Raw genomic sequence first — 22,113 nt, forward strand, 5'->3', positions numbered from 1 at the left:
TGGGCATCTCTTTTTTTAGGTTAGGAAAGTTTTCTTCTATGATTTTGTTGAAGATATTTACTGGCCTTTTAAGTTGGGAATCTTCACTCTCTTCTATACCTATTATCCTTAGGTTTGATCTTCTCTTTGTGTCCTGGATTTCCTGTATGTTTTGAGTTAGGAGCTTTTTGATTTTACATTATCTTTGACTGTTGTGACGATGTTTTCTATGGTGTATCTTCTGCCCCCGAGATTCTTCTATCTCTTGTATTCTGTTGGTGATGCTTTTATCTATGACTCCTGATCTCTTCCCTAGGTTTTCTATCTCCAGGGTTGTCTCCCTTTGTGCTTTCTTTATTATTTCTATTCCCATTTTTAGATCCTGGTTTTGTTCAATTCCCTCACCTGTTTGGTTCTGTTTTCCTGTAATTCTTTAAGGGATTTTTGTGTTTCCTCTTTAAGAGCTTCTACTTGGCTACCTGTGTTGTCCTGTATTTCTTTAAGGGACTTATTTATGTCCTTCTTAAAGTCCTCTATCATCATCATGAGATGTGACTTTAAACCCAAATCTTGGGCTGGAGAGATGGCTCAGCGGTTAAGAGCACCCGACTGCTCTTCCAGAGGTCATGAGTTCAATTCCCAGCAACCACATGGTGGCTCACAACCATCTGTAAAGAGATCTGATGCCCTCTTCTGGTGTATCTGAAGACAGCTACAGTGTACTTATATATAATAAATAAATAAATCTTTAAAAAAAAAAAAAAACAAATCTTGCTTTTCAGGTGTGTTGGGATATCTAGTATTTGCTGTGGTGGGAGAACTGGGCTCTGAGGATGCCAAGTAGTCTTGGTTTCTGTTTCTTAGGTTCTTGCGCTTGCCTCTCACCATCTGGTTATCTCTGGTGCTAGCTGGTCTTGCTGGCTATGACTGGAGCTTGCCCCTCCTGTGGGCCTGTGAGCCTGTGATCTTAGTGCTCCTGGGAGACCAGCTCTCTGCAGGCAGGTTTTGGGTCCCAAGTACTGTGGGACAGCCTCAGCTCAGGGAACAGATGGAGACCGGAAGTGACCTTTTTTTTTTTTTTTTTAATCTTTCACTTGAGAGTTGATTTTAACATTTCCAAGCCTCAGGTCAATTTGAGAGGACGCTGTCCAGTGTTGCGTGCATGTGCTCGGGGAAAACAGTGCAGCTCAGCACTCATCTCACACTACTACACTCAGCAAGCAGCCCTCACATGACTGCCTGGGTAAAGGGCATCAGTGAAAAGGGAGCCATCCAATGAACTGACCCTGGAGTGAGTGCCCACTGGAAATGTGACTGAGCCCTAGGCATTGATCATGAACCCAGTGGCAGAGTTCTCAAGGTCCCTCTGCCCAAGCCCACATAACAAAAGCCTTCTACTCTCCATTTTGGCAAAGTCCATGACAAGGGAATGATAAAAATACACACACGGAGCTGAGAGTCACAAAGCTCTGGGTTAGGAGACGGAGGAGACTGACAGAGCCTTGGCGTGCTTGGAGCCCTGCCTCTGTTCCCACCTCCCTCAGCACTTCAGGGCCTGGGCATCCATTTACAATTACCTTACAGGACACAGACTACAGTTCCCTTAGTCAGCTTTGTCTCCAAAGCCAGAGCTCAGGAACTTAGCAGGGATGCCTGTGATCCCAGAATGTGAATGCAGAAGGACGGACCAATGACAGCCACAACTGCATACAAATAACCCCAGCAACCTTTTCATAGGATGACATGTAAATCCCAGCCCTCAGGAAGCAAAAACAGGCACATCTCTGTGAGTCTGAGGCCAGCCTGGTCTACAGAGCAAGTTTCAGGACAACCAAGACTCCACAGAGAAACCCTGCCTCTAGAAACCAAAGAGAGAATGAATCAATGAATCAATGAACGAACGAACGAACGGACAGACAAACGAACATATAAACAACCCAAATACCCATCGAATGATGGACAGAGCATCCCTAAACAACAGGACGTCGTGGAGTGCTGAGAACAGCTACAACACAGGCCGGCCTACACACAGACGCCCAGTGAAAGCCACAGAAAAGGGTACACGTGTGTGAGGGCTCTATCAACGACTGCGGAGTCAGGACACAGATGAGCCACAGTCTAGGGCTTGTGGACAGAGGTGATACCTAAAGGGTCCAGTGTTTCTGATGTGACAAAATGCTACAAAACTGACGTGGAAGTCATACACGATAGAGAGGCTACAGAGAGAGCTGCAGCGTGGCAGAAACAGGAAAGCAAGGCCAAGTGGTCAGTGAGGTCCAGCACACAACACGGAGCTGCTCTGCTGCTGTAGCATCACATTGAGGAAGGAACGAATGAGAACCACAACTGCGTGAGCCCTGGTGAGAAGAAGCCCAGAGAAAATAGCATACCCATGCAGGTCAGCCAAGGAGACACAGGCAAGAGAGGCACAGAAGGCACCACCAGAGCAATGGCTGACCACACTCACCTTGTACTCATCCAGCCACACATGTGCCAGTCTCAGCGAGTTGTGTGTCATGGTGTCCTGGCCTTCAGGAGATCCATACGGTCGCCTTTTCCGAAAAATGTGCCCGACTCTTGAGCAAGGGATGATGAAGAGCTTGCCGCCGCACATCCAGATCTAGCCGGAAACAGACAGGCTGTCAGCCGGAAGCAGCACGCATGCGTGTCTTCATGAGTGACCCTTTATGAATGGTGGCTCTGCAACTTACAGATGCTTCTCTTACTAGTACACTCAGAAGAAAGTGGGGCACCTAAAACTTAGGTCCCGTCTGTGTTCCCGTGTGCTGGCTGCACTAGTGGGCTTGCTCGGAAGGATGAAAGGACAAGGGTCACTTTCTTATAACTCATACTTGGTTTCTAGAGAAATGTGTTTTCCTTATGTATTTACGTGTTGTCCCTGCATGTTTGTGGGCACATATGCACATAAAAATGTGCATGCACATACATGTTAGTGAACACTGAGGCCTGAAGTTAACACTGGGAATCTTGGGGATGGAGAGGTAGCTTAGTAGCCCACCTGCCCTTAAACTGCAATTATATTCTATTACAGACAATTCAGTAACAGAACACACACAAAATCAAAATTACCCGAAATGAGATTTCCAGATTTTCTCCTCCCCAGATATCCATGCCACTGTCATACTGTCCAAGATCATTGAAATACTGTCTGTTCATGGCAAACAGTCCTCCGGCCATTGTAGGTGACCTAGAAAAGGACCACAGCCTGTGCTCACTCGAGAGACTGTTTACAAGTCCCTGTGACTCTGGGACACAGAAAATTAGCTGTCATTACAGAGGAGGCACAGTAAAGGATACCAGGTAAGGAAGACTCACGCCCGTCCAATGGGAACAAGCTAGGTCCTGGAATGTTCTGCACTGCTCAGGCTATACTGGATATCTGGCATAAGGTTACGTTCTAAGTATCAAGGTAACTGACTTTGACAGGAACCCAGAGATAATAACTAATTCCTTTTGATGGCCTGATAGAGAGAAACAAAAACTGACTCCAGGGCCTCACACAGAAAGTCTCAAATGTCTGAGTAAGACATACATCAGCAGTGGCTTTCAAAGAGGACGACTATGCCGGCCGGCAACGACATCTTTAGTGTCAGAACATTTTCAGGAGTATACATATTCACAGTCACTGTGCTTGGCACGCGGGTGGGGTGGAGAGGCCACCACTAACATGTGCTTTGAGGCCAGGGTGCTGATAACTGCTAAAATACATGAGGTTCCTCCATCCCCCAGCAGCCAACAAAGGACGATGCCATTAAAGCAAGGCTTAATCCCAACCTCCAGGCTTCGGACCCCGTGATCTGGAGTTAAGGAGTCACGGTGGGCTCTACTGGCCCAATGCCTATAGAGGAGAGGCAGAATACTCAGCAAGGACTCTAGAATGTCTAGCAAAAGAACAGACAAATAATCAGTCAATGAGGACATAAATCACAGAAAAGAGAAACAATCCACAATAATGTGGAGATGTAAAGAAGTTTTAATTATGAAGGTATCAAACAGACTTCAAATAACGATTCAAGACAAAAGACAAAACTGGGGGCTGGAGAGATTGCTCAGTGGTTCCAGAGGTCTTCAGTTCAAATCCCCAGCAACCACATGGTGGCTCACAACCATCTGTAATGAGATCTGATGCCCTCTTCTGGTGTGTCTGAAGACAGGAACAGTGTACTCATATATAATAAATAAATCTTTAAAAAAAAAAAAAAGACAGGGGCTGGGGATTTAGCTCAGTGGTAGAGCGCTTACCTAGGAAGCGCAAGGCCCTGGGTTCGGTCCCCAGCTCCGAAAAAAAAAGAACCAAAAAAAAAAAAAAAAAGACAAGATTGAAAGCTTGGGAGGGAAGTAGAGACTATAAACCATTCACATATGGGCTAGCGGTGTGGCTCAGTGGTTAAGGGGCCTATCTAGCAGGCAGAAATTTCTGACTTCAATCCCTAATATTGCATAAACCAGGTATGGCAGTTACCTGACATGAACCCCATCTGTCTTTAATACAACAAAACCTATTTATAAATGTCTGTGAAACACCTTAAAAGTATTTTCAAAGGAACCAAAATTAAGACAGCCAAGACAGTATTTGTAAATGATAATTGCCAGGGAAGGGGAAGACAGTTTTCTTCAATGGAGTGACACTTGGAGGAGTAAGTGAAGAAAAAGGATATGACGAAAACACACTGTAGTTAAAACTAAAAATCACGAGGGGGGGAGGGGGAGAGAGACAGACAGACAGACTGAGACTGATGTAACTTGTTGAGAAAGAGTATGGAAACACAAGTTTATTGCAGTTAGCCTTGGGTCTCATCCTGAAATATCCAATCAGTTGTGCAAATATTCTAAAATGCAACAAAAAACTGGAATCTAATACACTTGTGGTGTCAGATGAAGATACATGCAGCCTGTGGTGACAAACTGGAAATACGTGTGACACAGACCACAGCACACAGGGGAACCTACACTGCCCAAGGAACAGTTACCTTTTGACAATTTCTTATGCCTAACTCTTGGCTGGGTTTATTCAAAACTACGCCCCTTAAGAATCCTCACTGGGCCAGCAGCAGTGCTGCACACCTTTAAGCCCTGCGCTCAGGAGGCAGAGGCAGGTGATCTCTGAGTTTGAGGCCAGCCTGGTCTACAGAGTGTGTTCCAGGACAGTTTCTCTGTTACTCAGAGAAACCCTATACAAACAAAAAACAAACAAACAAACAAACAAACAAAACCAAAATTTGTTGTTGTGGTTTTGAGACAGGGTCTCTTTTTTTTATGCTGTATACACTAGGCTGGCCTCAAACTCAGAGATTTGACTGCTGTCGCCTCCCAAGTGTTGTGATAAAGGTGTGTGTCACCACTGCCTGGCTCAAAACTGTTGCTGGGCAAGTTTAACTAACACCTTTGCCCCTTACGAAGCAGCAATTTTCTTTAATACACCATTCCTTTCTAAAGAAAGGCTAGTGGAACTCTTCCAACCTCTCTTACCGTATTGGGGCTGTGGCACTGTCTGCGCCTCCCAGGTCAGATACAGGAACTAGATCCCACTTGAAGTGCAGCCCCCAGTTGAAACCTCCCCGAACCACTGGGGATGAACTGTAAGCGAGTGTGTCAGCACTGATGATGTCAATCACAGGGCACACCACTGTATGTGGGTCTTCAAGGATGATGGCCAGAAGGGGCTGTAACCACATCACATTCACTTCGCAGTGGCTGTCCAGGAAGACCAGGACTTCTCCTGCAGAGAAAGAGACAAGATGGAGAGTGGTACTTCACATCTGATCAAAGTACAGCTGACTAGCATGGGTGGAGATGATATATACAGGGCTATGGATGACCACCCCCACTAAGAAACTACCCTCTGCACTGCCAACTGGTTTCAGGGAAGTCCTCTGGCCAAGAGTTTTTGTCTGAAATGTGCACTGAGGGTACAAACTCCATGCAGGATTCCAACAAGCTGTCAGGCAATTTAGGAGACTCCTCCTCTGTCACTGAAGTGTCCTGCTGCAGGGACAGTGGCTGGCTGCGTGGAGTCCAGCTTTATTAGTCATCTACTCCAAGTATCTATTTAGTACACCTCTTAGAGACTATTACTGTCACTGATGGCTCAGTGTCACTGAGAACTGGTGACCACTACTCTATGGTTTCTGCAAAGTAAAGTGGACACCCAGGGTAGAATCAGACTGTGCCAGCCACAGTGGGACACCGTCCACACACATCGCCTTCTCTACACTGTGCTACCCCCAGCTCACTAGCCATTTCCCACAGTACTCTAAGGAGTTCGTTCAGCCTTCTAATTAGCAAGCCATAAATGGCATCCTGTTGTCTTTGAGTTTTAATAAATATGAGCAAGGTTTAAAACTGTTGGTTTTGATAACTCCAAAGTTCCTTAAGCAACTTGAAATTAGCAGAGAGCAGCATCAAAGTAGGCTTGACAGGATTTCTTAAAACACTGATTATTGGGGTTGGGGATTTAGCTCAGTGGTAGAGCGCTTGCCTAGGAAGCGCAAGGCCCTGGGTTCGGTCCCCAGCTCCGAAAAAAAGAACCAAAAAAAAAAAAAAAAAAAAAAAAAACCAAAAAACCAAACATTGATTATTGACAAAAATACCCCAAAGTTGTCAGAAATGACAGTAAATTAGGCATACACTTCCCTGTTTGGCCAAGTCAAATGAGGACACATGGCATCCAGCTGTCACCTAATGTAGGAGAGCGCATACTCCTCAGTACCATCCATGCTCAACAGGGAATGAGGTCAGGATCTCAGTAAGAAGAAATATCTTAATAGCTTTCCTGATGCTGGGAGGACTGCTTTTACCAAATGAGGACAAGTAACTGAACGCAGTAAGATCCCATCTGGCCACACCAAATAGGCCACAGTGACCTCACACTGGCTTGAACCTGACAAATCCTATGCCAGAGCAGAATAGAGAAAAGTGGATCATAAAATAACAGTAAGTATGCACGGTACAACCCTCCAGGCTCCTCAGTGTCTTTAGCTCACCATCTCCAGTGACCCAGCAAGGCCAACTGCCTTAGTCTTTGCCTAAAGCCCTGGGGATGCAAACCTCAAAGCACTGGCTCTAACTGGATGCAGAAGGGCTGCTCTCCTTTCTGTCCACTGCTTCAGGTCATGGTAGGTTTGCAGAGAAAAAGACAAAATTCCAAAAGCGAAGAACCAACTAAGCCCAGCAAGTACAAACAGGCCATGCTACAGTGGGCTGGCAGTGACCAGTACTCAACATCACTGGGCTGGGGCCAGGGCTCTGAAACAGACAAGCTTACAGCAGGGAAGTGGGTGACACCACTATGAGGGTCCCACTCCAGTTAGGACTTGTCAAACTGCCCTCACGATTACTGGCATGTCCGTGAGCTGCTCTAAACAAATCCACTTGTCTATGTGTTTAAAGGGAAGCATTTCAGTCATGATGATCAGGAGAAAATCCAAAATGCCAACCTTCCCCTCTGTCTCTCTAGGTAAGCATAAAAAGACAGACAGACAGGTGTGGTGGTGCATGGCTGGAATCCCAGCACTGGGAGAAACAGGGACCCAGAGGTCAAGATCACCCTCAGCCACGTATCAAGGATGAAGCCAGCCTGGGACCACATCAAAGAAACAAAAAAGGAATGAAAGACAGGCACTGAAGTGTGACTTCTGCAGAAGGCTGGCTGCATCTGACCCCTGCTCTCTGCTTTTCAGGGGGAGATTAGGATATGGTGGATGATGGAGGCTTGAAAGTTTCCCAGTAACATAGAAATCAATCTTATTTACCAAGTGAAATCCTGACACTGACTCCAGAGCTGTGCACTCCACACTGACAATTATTAGCATAATTCAAGTCAAGTAGTTTGGATGTTAAGCGTCCCTCTATTAAATTTTTAAAAGTTCAGTTACATGTTGGTTTGGACTTTTCTACTTATGTAAGGAAGCAAGATAAGAAACCTGTTGGAGAGGCCAATAATTAACTGAGAGGCTGCTACAGAAATAGGCCAGTGAGGGCTCTAGCAGCAATTTCTGTACTCTGTGCTTTGGGGCAGCAAGTCAGAGTTCTAAAATTTTTTCAAACAATTTCTTCATCCCTTTGGGCAATAAGGTATGGGAGTATGAAAGAGAGTGGTCCCACTGGCTCAGTTTGAATGCTTGGTCCCCGATGGGTAGGAGGGATTAGGGAGTGTGGCCTTGTCAAAGGAGGTGTGTTATTGAAGGTGGGCTGTGAGGTTTCAGAAGCACATGGCAGGCCTGATTATCTGTGTCTTTACCTCTTTCTTGAGGATCAGATGTAAGCTCTTAGCCCCTGCTGCAGTGCCATGTCTGCCTGCTTGCTGCCATGCAGGGACTAACCCTCTAAAGCCATTAAACCATGGTGTCTCTTCAAAGCAGCAAACAGTAACTAAGACATGGGCTTTTCGTGGACCTCTGTAGGTCTCCAGCACTGCAGAACCACCGCGTGGATATACCTGTAGCGTGGGCTGCTCCAATCATTCTTCCTCGGATCAGTCCCTCTCGCTTCATATTTCTTATGACCTTGACCTTTGCGGGCAGGTATCTTTGGATGTACTCATCTAGTTCTCCTTTTAAATCATCTAAAAAGAGCCGTTCCAAAATTACTCACACCACACAAGACATACAGCAAGGAACTATTTCTAATATATCTGCCATGTGTGCCCAAAATCTACAAGTGATCAAAGAAATGTGTTAGACTACTGCCTCATTACAAAGCACTCTAGTACACTGTAGAAGAAAAACCCAGAGGAGAGTTGGAGCCCAGCCATGAGGAATTGCTGCTTGGACGTATATTTCCACAGACGATGTCTGCGATGAAGTCACATGTGAAGGTTCTTGCCTGCAATCCCAGCACTCAAGGCCAGTAAGTTCAAGTGGCAACAAAGTCACCTGAAGCCAACCTGGACTACAAAAGAGATGCTCTTGTCTTTAAACAACAAGTCCAAGCTGAGTATGCTGGTGCATGCCTTCAACCCTTGCTCTAGGGTTGCATAGGCAGGCAGATCTCTGTAAGTTCAAGGCCAGCCTGGTCTATGTAGTAAGTTCCAGGACAGCCAGGACTATGTAGAGAGACCCTGCCTCAAAAACCAAACCAAACAAAAATGTTTAAGTTTTGGTGTCTATGAACTTCTCTAAAATTTCTCCCATAAAGTTTCTGTATTTGCCCAGGTCCCATGGGTGCTGTGTTCATCTGTCAGTCCCAAAGTGTACTGGTGCACAGCTCTACTGGTGCCATAGAGGGTCTAAAGAGGTGCTGAGTGCATGGAAAACGCCTCTGGGCCACCCACCTGCCCATCACTGGGTCTGCAGTGATGTGCTCAAGGGAGAAAGCTGGGAGCGAGGAAGACGGGGCACAGTCCCTGCTCTACTGCTCAAGCCGGGTTCTGGGGGACGTCTCTTTCTCTCACTCTTTCTTTTCTTTTCTTTGTTTGTTCTGTTTGTTTCTGAGACAGGGTTTCTCTATGTAGCCCCCTGGCTGTACTGGAACTTACTCAGTAGACCAGGTTGGTCCTGAACTCAGAGATCTGCCTGCCTCTGCCGCCAGAGTGCTGGGATTAAAGCTGTGTGCTACTACACCCAGCTAGGTCACTTATTTTTGTATCTCCATCTCTGTAAAAATGGATCCTGCCCACCTTGAAGGAAGCAAAATTGTAGATTTGCGAAAATCTACAGTTAAAAAATGTGCCTAAAATATATAATGATTCGAAAACTGGCATTCAGATAACATCTAATAGCTTTCTGAATGCAGCTCACTCTATTCTGGAAATAACTGGTATAGCAGACGTACCCTATAAGCACGGTCCACCACACTGTACACTGTACCCTGTGAAAAGTGCCAGTCTCAAAGGGGACATACTGCATATCCATTTGCATCACACTTGTGAAGTGACAAAAATCAGAGTTACCAGATACCAGGGAAGGAGCTCAGGGACATAAAGGCAGAGTACAGCTCTAAATGGGAGCACCAGGGCTGCTGGGTGATGCAGCATGCCTCTCACGACTATGCCGGTGCCGACAGCAATCTTCAGCAAGATAAGCTGACACTTCTCCACTGTGGGCTTCTGCTTTCTACATTGTACGGTAAACGGGAAAGACAACCAACATGGGAAATTGGTTGAAAGGCAAGTAGAAGACTTAATTCTTAAGTTCCTATGAATTGGAGCTTAATTCATAATGGACATTTTTTTAAAGCAAGCCAAAGGGAAATTCCCCCGGCATATCTGGATAACACTGTAGACAGATTACAAAGATAAAGAATTTCCTCTAGTTCATACACAGGCTGTGAGCCCAACTGTGGCTTCATCTCACAGTGAGTAGGAGCCGATGAACTGTGACCATTCACAGCATCACTTACCAAAGTCACTGCTGTCATCCACGAGGATGATCTCATGGAGAAGGTGTGCCGGCGTGCGGTCCACAACACTGTGCACAGTCCGCAACAAGGCAGAAAAAGCTTCGTTGTAGAAACAGATAACAACGCTAGCAGTTGGCAGGTCAGTTGGGTAGGACTTCCCCCTACACCTTTAACAAGAACATCTGGTACTTTAAGAGGCTCAAATGTCTTGGGTTATTTCTTGCCACCTTGTTCAGTTCCTTTCTTACATGATAGTGATGTTTAAGCATGTATGAAGACATGTATGTATGTTTAAGCATGTATGAAGACACTGTGGTTTATTCTTTGCTTTACATCATGTTAATAACTTTAACTTGGTAGAGAAGTTAATGGGGTGGTGGTGGTGGTTACTGCATGTATAACATTACAGGTTAATCCAGCTTCTCAAGGAGGTTTCAAATGCAAACACAATAATAAAACTTTGTCGGGGCTGGGGATTTAGCTCAGTGGTAGAGCGCTTGCCTAGGAAGCACAAGGCCCTGGGTTCGGTCCCCAGCTCCGAAAAAAAAGACCAAAAAAAAAAAAAAAACTTTGTCTTTGATGAAATTTTTAGTTTTTACCCAGTAATGTAAAAAAGATTGAAGTAAACTGAATTCTTAGATGATAGAATGATATAGGAGCTTTTGTGACATAGTAACTACTTATAGGTGGCTTTGAGCAACAATAGTTACCAACTTAAAGAATAAACTCCAGCTTGGCAGTGGTGGTACAGGCCTTTAATTCCAGCACTCGGGAGACAGAGGCAGGTAAATCTCTAAGTTCCAGACCAGCCTGGAACTTAGTGCTACAGAACAAGTGCTGGAGTACTGTGTAAAATTGTCTCTGTCCTTCCTAACCTACCCAAAGCACTCTCTGATTGGCTTAATAAAGAGCCAATAATAAATCTGATAGCCAATTAGCTGGGTAGGAAGTAGAAGGTGGAACTTCCTAAAAGAGAGAAAGGAACCCTGGGAATAAGAAGAAGGCTGGCCTCTGGCCAGGTGACACAGGAGGAGATGTGCAGAATCACAGGCCTGGAAGGTACAGCCATGTGGTTGGATGAACGAGGGGATCAGGATAATGAGATGAACTAGATAGGAGTCTGACCAGCTAAGACCCAAGGCTCTGAAATATTAAAAGGTCTCTGGGTGGTTATTTGGGGAAAAGCTGGCTAAGGACTAATTGCTGCTGTATTAATTCCCAGTATTAATACATACAGAAAAATAATGTGCTTAATCTATCAGCAAGTTCCAGTAAAGCCAAGGCTACACAGAGAAACCCCGTCTCCAAAACCGAGAGAGAAAGGAGTTAAAAAGAGAAACCCATAAGGAGCGTACTCTGCATTCCTGGTGTCTGGCACGTCTCTGTGGTACCCCAAGCGGTTACTAATGAGCATATTAAAGGCGTGTTTCTGGTAGCCCAGGTCTCTCAATTCCTGATCACGTTCATTGAAAATCATACCTGAAAGAGAGTCCAGTTACACACTGTGAAAAATGATGATCAGAGCAGCCACTGCGATGGGATGGTCTTCCCCAGAGCCTTGGCTTCATCGTTATAATCAGATTACACCAGCCCAGTTTTCAACCTGACTGTAGGGGTTGGGGATTTGGCTCAGTGGTAAAGCGCTTGCCTAGCAAGCGCAAGGCCCTGGGTTCGGTCCCCAGCTCCGGAAAAAAAAAAAAAATCAACTTGACTGTAGGCTCAGGTTTCAAATGAGTAAGCTGAGGCCCATGGCAAATTCTTATCAATTTAATGCAAACCAAGTGTGCCCAAACCATGAATACCTGCTCAAATCATTATGAGAAGAACATTTTATTATGTGTTGGCACACATACCTCTAATCCCAGGACTCGGAGACAGAGGCAGGCAGATTAGTGTTCTAGACTACATAATGAGCTCCAGGCCAGCTAGGTATACACAGAACCTATCTCAAAAAAACAGCCAAATAAATGAACAAAAAATACAACTTATTATAATTACAAGACAAATTTATCTATGACCAGAGGAAAAATACTGATAATGTCCCATAAAAGCAACAGACTATTGCATCCCAACTGACCACAGGAGGCCACAGTCTTATCAAGCCTTTATACCCAGGCCCCACAAAAATTTACACATAAGCTTTTATATAAAAAGAGCTCCTCTTCCTTTCTCGCTCCCTGGCCATCTTGGCGTCTGATCTTGGTTGGGGGTTGTCCCGCACCTAAGCAAGAGGATGGTGGCTGCAAAGAAGACGAAAAGGTCTCTGGAGTCAATCGACTCTAGGCTCCAGCTTGTTATGAAAAGTGGCAAGTATGTGCTGGGGTACAAACAGATCTGAAGATGATCAGACAAGGCAACCTGGTTATCCTCGCCAGCAACTGTCCAGCACTGAGGAAATCTGAAATAGAATACTATGCCATGTTGGCTAAAACTGGTGTCCATCACTGCAGTGGCAATAACATTGAATTGGGCACAGCATGAGGAAAATACTACAGAGTATGCACACTGGCTATCATTGACCCAGGTGATTCTGATATTATTAGAAGCATGCCAGAACAGACAGGTGAGAGGTAAACAAGAAAGATTTCCTTTAATAAAACTTTGCCAGAGCTCCTTTAAAAAATAAATAAATAAAATAAAGTAAAAGAAAAGAAAATAAAAAGGGCTCCTATGCCAGGCAGTGGTGGCCAATGATTTAATTCCAGCACTGGGGAGGCAGAAACAGGCAGATCTCTGAGTCTGAGACCAGTCTGGTTTACAGAGTAAGTTCCAGGACCACCAGGGCTGTTACACAGAGAAACCCTGTCTCAAAAAACTGGGGTCTGTATTGGGGGGGGGGGGGAGGTGCCTATGATCTTTGGGTTCAGGGTTCAATCATCTTCCCCGTCAGCAGCTCTAGTACAGACTTAATTAAAACTCTGTTACTTATGGGAAAATGAGACACCTGTAGTCTTGAGTGTCACACAATTTAAAAGATACAGACTTGATTACTTACCTAGCTCAGAGGAAGATTTTGAGAGGCCTTTATCTGGATCTTCAATGTTATTATTCATCAAATCGTCCATTCTGTTTGCTTTGAACTGTGGCTCTAATACTCGGCCTGGACCTCGAGTGAAACGTGGGTAGAATTTTTTGGGAAACGGCCCATGGGGCCCAGACCCCTTGATGGGCACATTCCTAAGGGGCTGAGTCACTTCACTGAAGTTAAAATAAATGAAAAGCAGAACTGTCCAGGTAGCAGATGTAAAGAGGCACCCGTAGCAGAAATATCGAATTGTGACACTGCCCATCATAGACCTAGCATAGCTCAAAGGCCATTTTCAGTTCCCTGAAAAAGAAAGATGCCCGTGTTAGACCCCAGAGCACTCCTCCGTCAGTCAGCTACTGAGTGCACTCACTGACTCCCAAACCACCCTGCCCACCATTGTTAACAGAGATTAGGAAAATACACAGCACGTTAACGTTTAGAAGAGCAAAGCGACAAAAGGGCTGGCGTGTTTGCCTGCCGGTTAATGAGCACTCCTCCTTCACCTTTGCTCTGGCCGGCTCTCAGTCTGGCCACTGCTCTGAGCTCTAACTTTCAAGAATAGAGCACAGGTACTGCGCGTCCGTCACAGGACATGCATTTGAGACAGCAGGAATGTTTCCCATACCTGAAATCTCAGCACTTGAGAGGCTTGGGCAAGATGATCCTGAGTTCCTGGCCAACCTATGCTAAACCAGTGAATCCCAAGACTGGCCTTGATATAAACGGAGAGCTTAGTTCAATACTAAAAGTAAACATACTTCCCTCAAAAGCCTCAAACACAAGCCAGCAAAACCCCCAACTTGAAGAAGACAGTCCTGCTTTCTATTCGAAGGTTTCACCCATCCCAGAGCCTATTCCCATTTTAACAGTTATCGTCAAGTTGAGTGTAGTAATTCTATTTTTCTCTCTCCTTAGGATGCCATGTAAAACAAAGTTAGAACAAAATATCATATCAAACAGCAACACACAGAAAATAGTCCAAGTGAGCTAAGGACAAGAAAATGCTACCTTAAAAAAAATCCATGAAGGATGTTAGGGAGTGTGCGTGAGATACAATTTATAAATTACTTATTTCTATAGCCAATTAAAACCATCCCCCCAAAACCAGACAAAGCAAATTAATGAGTAAACCTCACTTTAAACATTAAATGCTCGAACAAGATTATGCCCTTAACCTAGATGGTAAACAGCTGTCTTTAAATCATTTGCCAACCAAGAACCACTAGACAGTTCCCAAATCAACTTAAAAGTAACTCAAAGCTAACATACAATGGTAACACTAAGAGGAGGATGCCGGAAATTAGTGAACGTGAGAGCCACCCTGTCAGCTGGTAGTGTCTTTTAAACTAGGTACACAGGAAATATGCAAATGCAAAGAAACATTCTGGAAGAAAGGTTTGAGAAACGTTTACCAGGAAAAACAAGTCACAGATTTGCAACATGAAGAGGCAGAGCAGTGACCTTTAAGACAAACACTGAGTTTCAACCAAGGAAGATGTTTAACTGCCTAATATCTTGGCCCAGGGGCAGGCAACTAACAAGCAAACAGCAATAAAGGCAAAAGTACAACATGTTCAGAGGTCATGGGATGCTGAAGCCAGGCCATAGGCGTGCTGCTTTGACCCACACCAGCTATGCAGCAAAACTGACATTTAAAGGTGGTTCTCCTCAAGCCACTCCAAGCCTTCCTTTGCTTTTCCAATAACACATAAAGCACTGTCAGCACTTATATGAAAGCCAGCCAGATGGAATAAAGTTTCCAGGTCAGGGCCAGCTGACTTCTCCATGTTTTATGACTCAAATATGTAGTGTCTTGAGCAATAGAGTATCACTCAAGTTCTAGAAGTTAACCAGGAGCAATGACAGTAACTTCTTTGTAACTTCCAACTTCAAAAAAAAAAAATATTCCTGGCACTGGAGTTCTTATGTTAACCTCTAGTAGGTGTATTGTTGTAACTTTTTATGTATCTGTATAGATATATTTTCATTTGTCCAAGACAGGTCTCTCTACACGTCCCTGGTTGTCCTGGAACTCACTATGTAAGCCAGGCTGATCTTGAACTCACAGAGATCCACCTGCTGCTACATCTGGAGTGCTGATTAAAGACGTGTGCCACTGCACCTGGGTGTACATGTATTTTTAAAACTTCTACAGTTGTAGGTTTCCATATGGCTCTTTAGGGAATAGAGGGATGGATCGAGGGAGAGAGGGGCAGGGGAGAAGGGGAGGGGAGAGAGGAGAGAATGTATTATCTGTGAATTCAGATGCAATAGGTCAGTTCTTAAAAGAACACTCAGGCAGCCTAGATGGCTTACAGTCCTTTTACATATTAAGTCTCCATAAAACAGACAAACACAAATTTGTAGATAGTTTTGCCTCTGCACAAAACTACCCTTTGACGAAGATGGACTCAGTGTGCCTTGGAAAGAAGGAGTGCTTTCTGCTCACTTTCAGAGGTTTTCACACCCTGGTGTGAAATCAGGACAACTGACACTTGTTCTGGCCTACATACAAATCTCCACGTGTGTCAGTAAGTACATCAGCACACTCTGAAGGACTGGGCACTGCCTCTTCCCTCTGTCTGGAACTTTTCCTTGGGCGATTTCATAGCTGCCTCCTTTACTCCCTATCCCATATGGCCTTCTCAACAAGGCCCCATCCCTAGAGCACCTACCTTAAAGCACAACTGAGACACTAAATAGCAAACTTGGTCTTCCTTTACACACACACAGAACTACTTCTTCATCTAGTTACCACCTTTAGCTCTTCTATACTGGAGGACAAGAAAGACTAGAGTGAGACCTTTGGTATGCTTGCTTCCTGGCAGTGTCTCCTGAGCAGCATCTGGCATACAGAAACTATTTAATAAATAGTTGTTGAAATGGGTGACAGACTGTGCAAGACAACTATCAGTGTGCCTGCCAGAGTGCTAGGAATGTCTAAACATACCACTGTTAACTTATGTGGGTCAAGCAATACCTAGTACTCTGCATGAAGTCATGACCACCTTATTCAACAACCATTTAAAAAAATGGCACTGGATCAACAGCCATATTTATAACTGGCAAATAATTACAAGAGACAACTCAAAGAATTTGCCAAAATTTTAATATTAAATAACAGTCTCTGTGGTGAAGAGAGGAAAGGTCTTTCCATTTTGTTCACAATCTCATCTTTGATTCTTTTCCCCCTCTTGGTTGCCTGGGAAATGAAAAGGTTTCCATCCAAAGAGCCCAGCCTCGGACTTCTTAAACTCTGCCTGGAGCCTTCCCAGAACACCGTCCTCACAGCACACCAACACAAATCAGACACTAAAGTGTCTCTACATCTACTCTACTCTAGGAAGTAGCTGCTATTTCCCTTAGCCATGCTATTACTGAGAACATACTTTAGGTGGCAAATCACTGTGCATGAGACATTTATAAAATTAACCATTTTTATAATTAGCCACAATAGTGCTTAGAAGCAACAGACACCAGTTTTAGACAGATCAACAATCAAATATGAAAAGGTGCACAGCAAACACATACCTGCTATTAGACATTAAAGCAACCAAACAAAAATCAAAACCTGCAATTCTAATCTAATTTATTCTGACAAACGACAAGTCTAGCCTACACGTAACAGGCTTTGCTTTGTACCTTTGTTTGTTATTTCTTCTACTGGCTTCAATGTCCACGGCCGAATGTCAAGGAAGGTCAAAGCAGATACATAAGGCCAATTAATGCCAAGCCAAACAATCAGTGAAAAACTTTTCAGTGAAAAACGTAAATGGTTAATAAAGCAAAAACAGTCACAACCAGATATCAGTGTTGCAGGAATGACCGGCTCAGCCGTAAGAACGTTAGTTTGACTCTGCATTTCTTTCATTGGTTTGGTGGCTGCTTTCAGAGGAGGAGCAAGTGAGCAAAGTACACAGAACACGATCATTATAGTGGAAAGATCACAAAATAAAGCCAGGCAAAAAGGTGAGGTGAGAACTAGCATAAACCTGTGACCAGACTGGTGATTCAAGGTGCCTAAGAGGCTGAGCGAGTGCTGAAGAAAGTGGTTGGAAAATGAGAAGCTGAACATCTGTAAACAGAACCGTAATTCCAGATGTGAGCTGACAGCATCTCAATAAACAATGTATCCACAATATAAGCAAGGTTATAAAGACCTCACCCAGAGACCTTCACCCCTTAGAAGCATAAGACAGACCCCAGAACAGAGGGATCCTTCCATCTTCTCAAACCCAAATGTTCATCATTGCCTTGTGTTAACAATAACTACTTGCTTGGACAGTTTTGTTTTTTGTTTTGTTTTGTTTTTTTCCCCAGAGTTCAGGACCAAATTCAGGGCTTTGCACTTGCTAGGCAAGCACTCTACCACTGAGCTAAATCCCCAACCCTGCTTGGATAGTTTTTAAAACCATATTTTTGCTCAAAAAGTTAGGGGACATTGAGATTCTGACCAATGGGAAATCTTAGAAGCCAGCAGAGTGTGAGCAAAGGGCATGTGGGGTAATGAACATCAGTGTTCACTGAGAAGGCATGTAGACCACATTCTGGATTCTTGGCCCTATGCTAGGTAAAGCAGAGAAGGGCAGATAGATCCGTGGAACTCGCTGGTACCCAACCAATCAGAGCTCCAGGTTCAGGGAGGGCTATGTCTCTAAAATTAAGATGGAAAGCAATTTAAAAATGCCCTCATGTGCACAGCACACGCACATCAGCCTATAGCATAGCACTTACACACATCTATTTATAATTTTTAAACATACCACCACATTGCTTTAAACAAGTTTTTCTCCATAATTTTTCAGGTTGAAAGTTTATATAGAGATCAGTAGTTCAGTTTTTTGTTCTTTCTTTTTAGCAAAAATAAGTGAATCCCACAAATGTTAAATGAATTTATGTACATGACATGACATGACATGCATATGGAGATCAGAGGACAACTTGGAGGAATTTGTTCTCGCCTCCTATGGGAGTGAAAATACAATGTAGTCTAACTGACCAAGTTCTAATAAATCTAAACAGGAAGTTGGTGTGGGTGTGTATGTCTTTAACCCAGCACTCAGGAGGCAGAGGCAGGCAGAGCTCTAAGTTCCAGGGCAGCCAGGGCAACACAGAGAAACCCTGTCTCAATAAACAAAACAAAAATATTCAAACTCACAAATCATTGTAGAAAAAAAAGTGAAGCTGTAATCAAACAGATTCCTCAGACAAAAGCAAGACCAAAGCGGGAAGATTAAAGAAACGGTGGGGAAAAGCAAGGTACAGTAAGCTACAACCAAAGTATCTGAGTTGTTCCTAGCCTTTCTCATAAGCCCCTGAGAAGAGTGCTCACTCATGGTGAAAGAGCACAGACTAGGGCAGCGGCGGGCTAAGGAGCTACACACCACCTTCCCTGTCAGATCCCAGAAGGGAGAAAAGTTTATCTTAATAAAATGACAGTTTAAGTGCATATGCCTGAATCTGCCTGTTCAACTCTCACCTACGTGAGTTCACAGCATAAAAACACACTCAATTACCTAACATCTTCTTCTAGAAAGAGTCACTAAGTAATTCTAAAGGAAAGGCTACCAGGAGGTGCTGCCGGCTTGACCATCTCACTACTGTCCTTGAGAACCTAGACGATAGAGATACATAAGAAAATATTTAAAATCCAGTATTGCTTTATGATTTACACCCTGAGGCCTATTTTTAATCTTCATGCTGCTGTTGCCAACTGCTTCTGGCAGTTATCAGGAAATCACATTAATAGGGTCTGGTTAGTGGCATCTAGGCTAACTTTATCTGTACTTATCTTCATTTCAAACCTGTTCTATAAAGTAAATGCAACCATTTAACAAGTGAGGCTAGAAAATAACATTCCTAGGAAAACACTCCATAATGTAAGAAAAACTTTGAAGAAAAATAAGAAGTCTACTAAATTTGAAGGCTTTCAATGAAATACAACAGCCCTTCCCTACTCTCCGATACAAAGAGGATGTCTAGCCCAATATGTGCAAAGAAAACAATGTGTTACAGGCACCCTGAAGATGGATTTTTATTAATTTGTAAGGTTTGAGAGAATGTAAGCACTGTAAGTGGAGGATCAGAGTGTGTCTCCTCTGAGCCTACGCCCTGTAGCACATGGCGAATGAGATGAACCTAAAAGGGAAGTCTTCCATTTTTCAGTACAAAAAGTCCCATAATGCTTAATGATGTTTAAAATGTCTCTTTAAATGTTAAGAACTTACCTTTCAGTAGTTCCTGCTGTTTTCTGTGTCAGTATATTCACTATACCAACTGTCAGAGAGCACGCATTTGTCAGCCTTTTCCACTAAAGGGATATGCCCCATCTGAACTCAGCTACTCATGTGAATACAATTACTGGTTTACAGCTGTGCTGTGCCTCACAGCCTGTGAAATTGCCATGTGATGACAGCTCGCCCTTATCTGTGCTGGAAAACTAAAAGAAGGAAGGCATGGAGCGCCAGCAATGTTTATAGCTGCAGTAAGGAGAGTACCTAATAGGAAAGGTTCCAAGCAAATTCAACCCAGACAGACATCAAATACTCCCTAGGAAAGAGCTCCTGAAGCCCTCTGGCACTTCCGAATCTCTTCTTTACAGGGAATAAACAGGGCATGATGGCAAACACTTGTGCTGCTGACACAAGACATAAGTGGAGACAATGAAAGGGACATGAAGGGGAGAGCGGCCCCTCGATTCCCGTCTAACTGAAGCCTTTTATCACTAAGAGGCAAGGCCTTGGACACAGTTGTGAAGGCTGCATGGACTGAGACAATAATCCTTTTTAAAAGAGACATTTCAAGTAAGAATGTCAAGACAGATGTTGGAGAAATGGATCAGCAGTCAAGAGCAACTTGCTGCTCTGGCAGAGAAACCGGGGTTAGTTCCCAGCATCCACATAGTGGCTAACAACATTTCTAACTCCTGTCCTAGGGGGTTCCACACCATTTTGGTCTTTATGGACAACATGTGGTATGCCAACATACACGCAGGCAAAATACTCAAACACATAAAAAAAAGAATCTTAAAAAAGAAAAGCATGGTAAGGGCTGAAGGTAAAGCTCATCAATCAAGAGGAACATTTGCTGTCCTTCCAGAGGACCCAAGTGTGATTCCCAGGACCAATGTCAGACAGTTCTAACAGATCTAACATTTCCGATCTCCTTGGCCTGCACTCACACATTCACATGGAGATACACATAATTAAAAGTAATAAAAAAAATCCTTTTTAAAAAGTAAAAATTCAACTAATTTTACCACATAATAATTTTATTTTTAAAAGTGTTACAATAACAAGAGATCATGTTTACAATCAAAGTACTGTGAATGCTGAGTCTAACTTACTTTCTGTCTCAGCTACGAAACTACGTTTTCGGAGATTCTCACAAACAGGATTACAACCCTTGTTTACAGTCAGCTCTGAATTTTATGATCTACATTCCTTCGACCTATGTTTCTAACCGTATCATTTTAACATACTGTAAGGCACACCTCATGTGCTGTCTCACTCCATGATCTCATTTACTGAGAAAGAAAAGAACCAGAAGAGAACTGGTGCATGTGGAGATGCATGTACTGCACACGAGTACAGGCCAGTCTGAGCTGCAGAGTGAGGCTTCTTCAGAAGGACCCAAATCACAAATATGGCTAAGACATTCAAACGGGGTTCTCCCATAAGAAGCCCACACCTTCACGTGGGTGCTATCCTTTCTGAAGCACCCTGTTTCCCTCAAGGCCCATGCATACTTAGTTACAAGTCTTTCTTATCAGAGACACAAGTGCATACCTACCAGTCTATCACAGGAGGTGGAGACAAGAGAATAAAAGGTTAAAGATTATCCTTGGCTACACAGCAGGCTATAGAACTTTCTAAGACCAACCTGTCTTAGAAAGTAAGAGAATAAACAAATGATAATAAATCTTAATAAATCCCACCTATGCTTCATGTTCAGTTGTCCTAAAATTCTCTTCTTCAATGTGAAATACTTCAGCATCTCCTCAGCAAAAGAAGAGTAAATCTTCCTTCTTCCAATGTCCTTACAGAGGCCTCCAGCAAAAGGTGTGGCCCAGATTAAAGATGTGTATCACCATACCTGGATCTTGAAGTAGTTTTGTCCCAGGCTGACCTTGAACTCAGAGATCTGCTTGCCTCAGTCTCCTAGAATTAAAGGTGTGTACTACCTTGCCTGGGCCTAAACTTTTCAGGCCGCTCTGCCTCAAGATCTCCATGTCAAGATTCAGGTCAGAAGCCTATGTCTTCCAGCCTCAAGATCTGGATCACAGGTGTGCCCTCCATTTCTGGACTGTAGTTCATTCTAGATGTAGTCAAGTTGACCACCAGGAATAGCCATCATAGCAGTAGAATAGAGCTCAAGGCTAAACTGGGCAACTCAGCTTTTTTTTTTTTTTTTGGAGCTGGGGACCAAACCCAGGGCCACTGAGCCCAGGGCCACTGAGCTAAATCCCCAACCCCGGCAACTCAGCTTATTAACAACAACATTCCTCCCTGTCTGAAAGAAATGCAGGGATGGAAATGGAGAGGACCCTGAGGAAAAGAAGGTCCAGCTCAAGGGGAGGCCCTAAGACCTGACACCATTCCTGAGGCTATGGGGCGTTCACAAAAAGGGATCTATCATGACTGCCCTCCAAAACACCCAACAAGCAGCTGAAAGAGTCAGATGCAGGTATGTGCACCCAACCAATGACCAGAAGCTGCTGACCCCTCTACTGAATTAGGGAAAAGCTG

At 44.0% G+C, this 22,113-nt stretch overlaps 2 protein-coding genes and 1 pseudogene across 5 annotated transcripts in view; 2 read left to right on the top strand and 1 right to left on the bottom strand.

The window, feature by feature from the left end:
• Positions 1–22,113, top strand: part of Kmt2c (lysine methyltransferase 2C) — a 402,268-nt gene that overhangs the window by 224,203 nt on the left and 155,952 nt on the right. The window lies entirely within an intron of this gene.
• Positions 1–22,113, bottom strand: part of Galnt11 (polypeptide N-acetylgalactosaminyltransferase 11) — a 33,511-nt gene that overhangs the window by 6,437 nt on the left and 4,961 nt on the right. Inside the window, exons 2-9 of one of the 4 annotated variants that reach the window (NM_001271319.1) lie at positions 17,359–17,441; positions 13,334–13,666; positions 11,694–11,817; positions 10,339–10,505; positions 8,438–8,563; positions 5,470–5,719; positions 3,070–3,187; positions 2,447–2,599 (exon numbers count right to left, since the gene is read on the bottom strand). In NM_001271319.1, the coding sequence (NP_001258248.1) occupies positions 2,447–2,599; positions 3,070–3,187; positions 5,470–5,719; positions 8,438–8,563; positions 10,339–10,505; positions 11,694–11,817; positions 13,334–13,631 (1,236 nt within the window). In that variant the 5' untranslated portion in view covers positions 13,632–13,666; positions 17,359–17,441. Of the gene's footprint in view, positions 1–2,446; positions 2,600–3,069; positions 3,188–5,469; positions 5,720–8,437; positions 8,564–10,338; positions 10,506–11,693; positions 11,818–13,333; positions 13,667–17,008; positions 17,285–17,358; positions 17,442–22,113 lie in introns of those variants that run through there. The other 3 variants (XM_006235923.5, NM_199393.2, XM_063285940.1) reach the window with 3 other exon arrangements.
• Rpl30-ps8 (ribosomal protein L30, pseudogene 8) lies at positions 12,032–12,948 on the top strand (annotated as a pseudogene).

Source organism: Rattus norvegicus, chromosome 4, assembly GCF_036323735.1.
Source record: "Rattus norvegicus strain BN/NHsdMcwi chromosome 4, GRCr8, whole genome shotgun sequence".
Classification (NCBI taxonomy): Eukaryota; Metazoa; Chordata; class Mammalia; order Rodentia; family Muridae; genus Rattus; species Rattus norvegicus.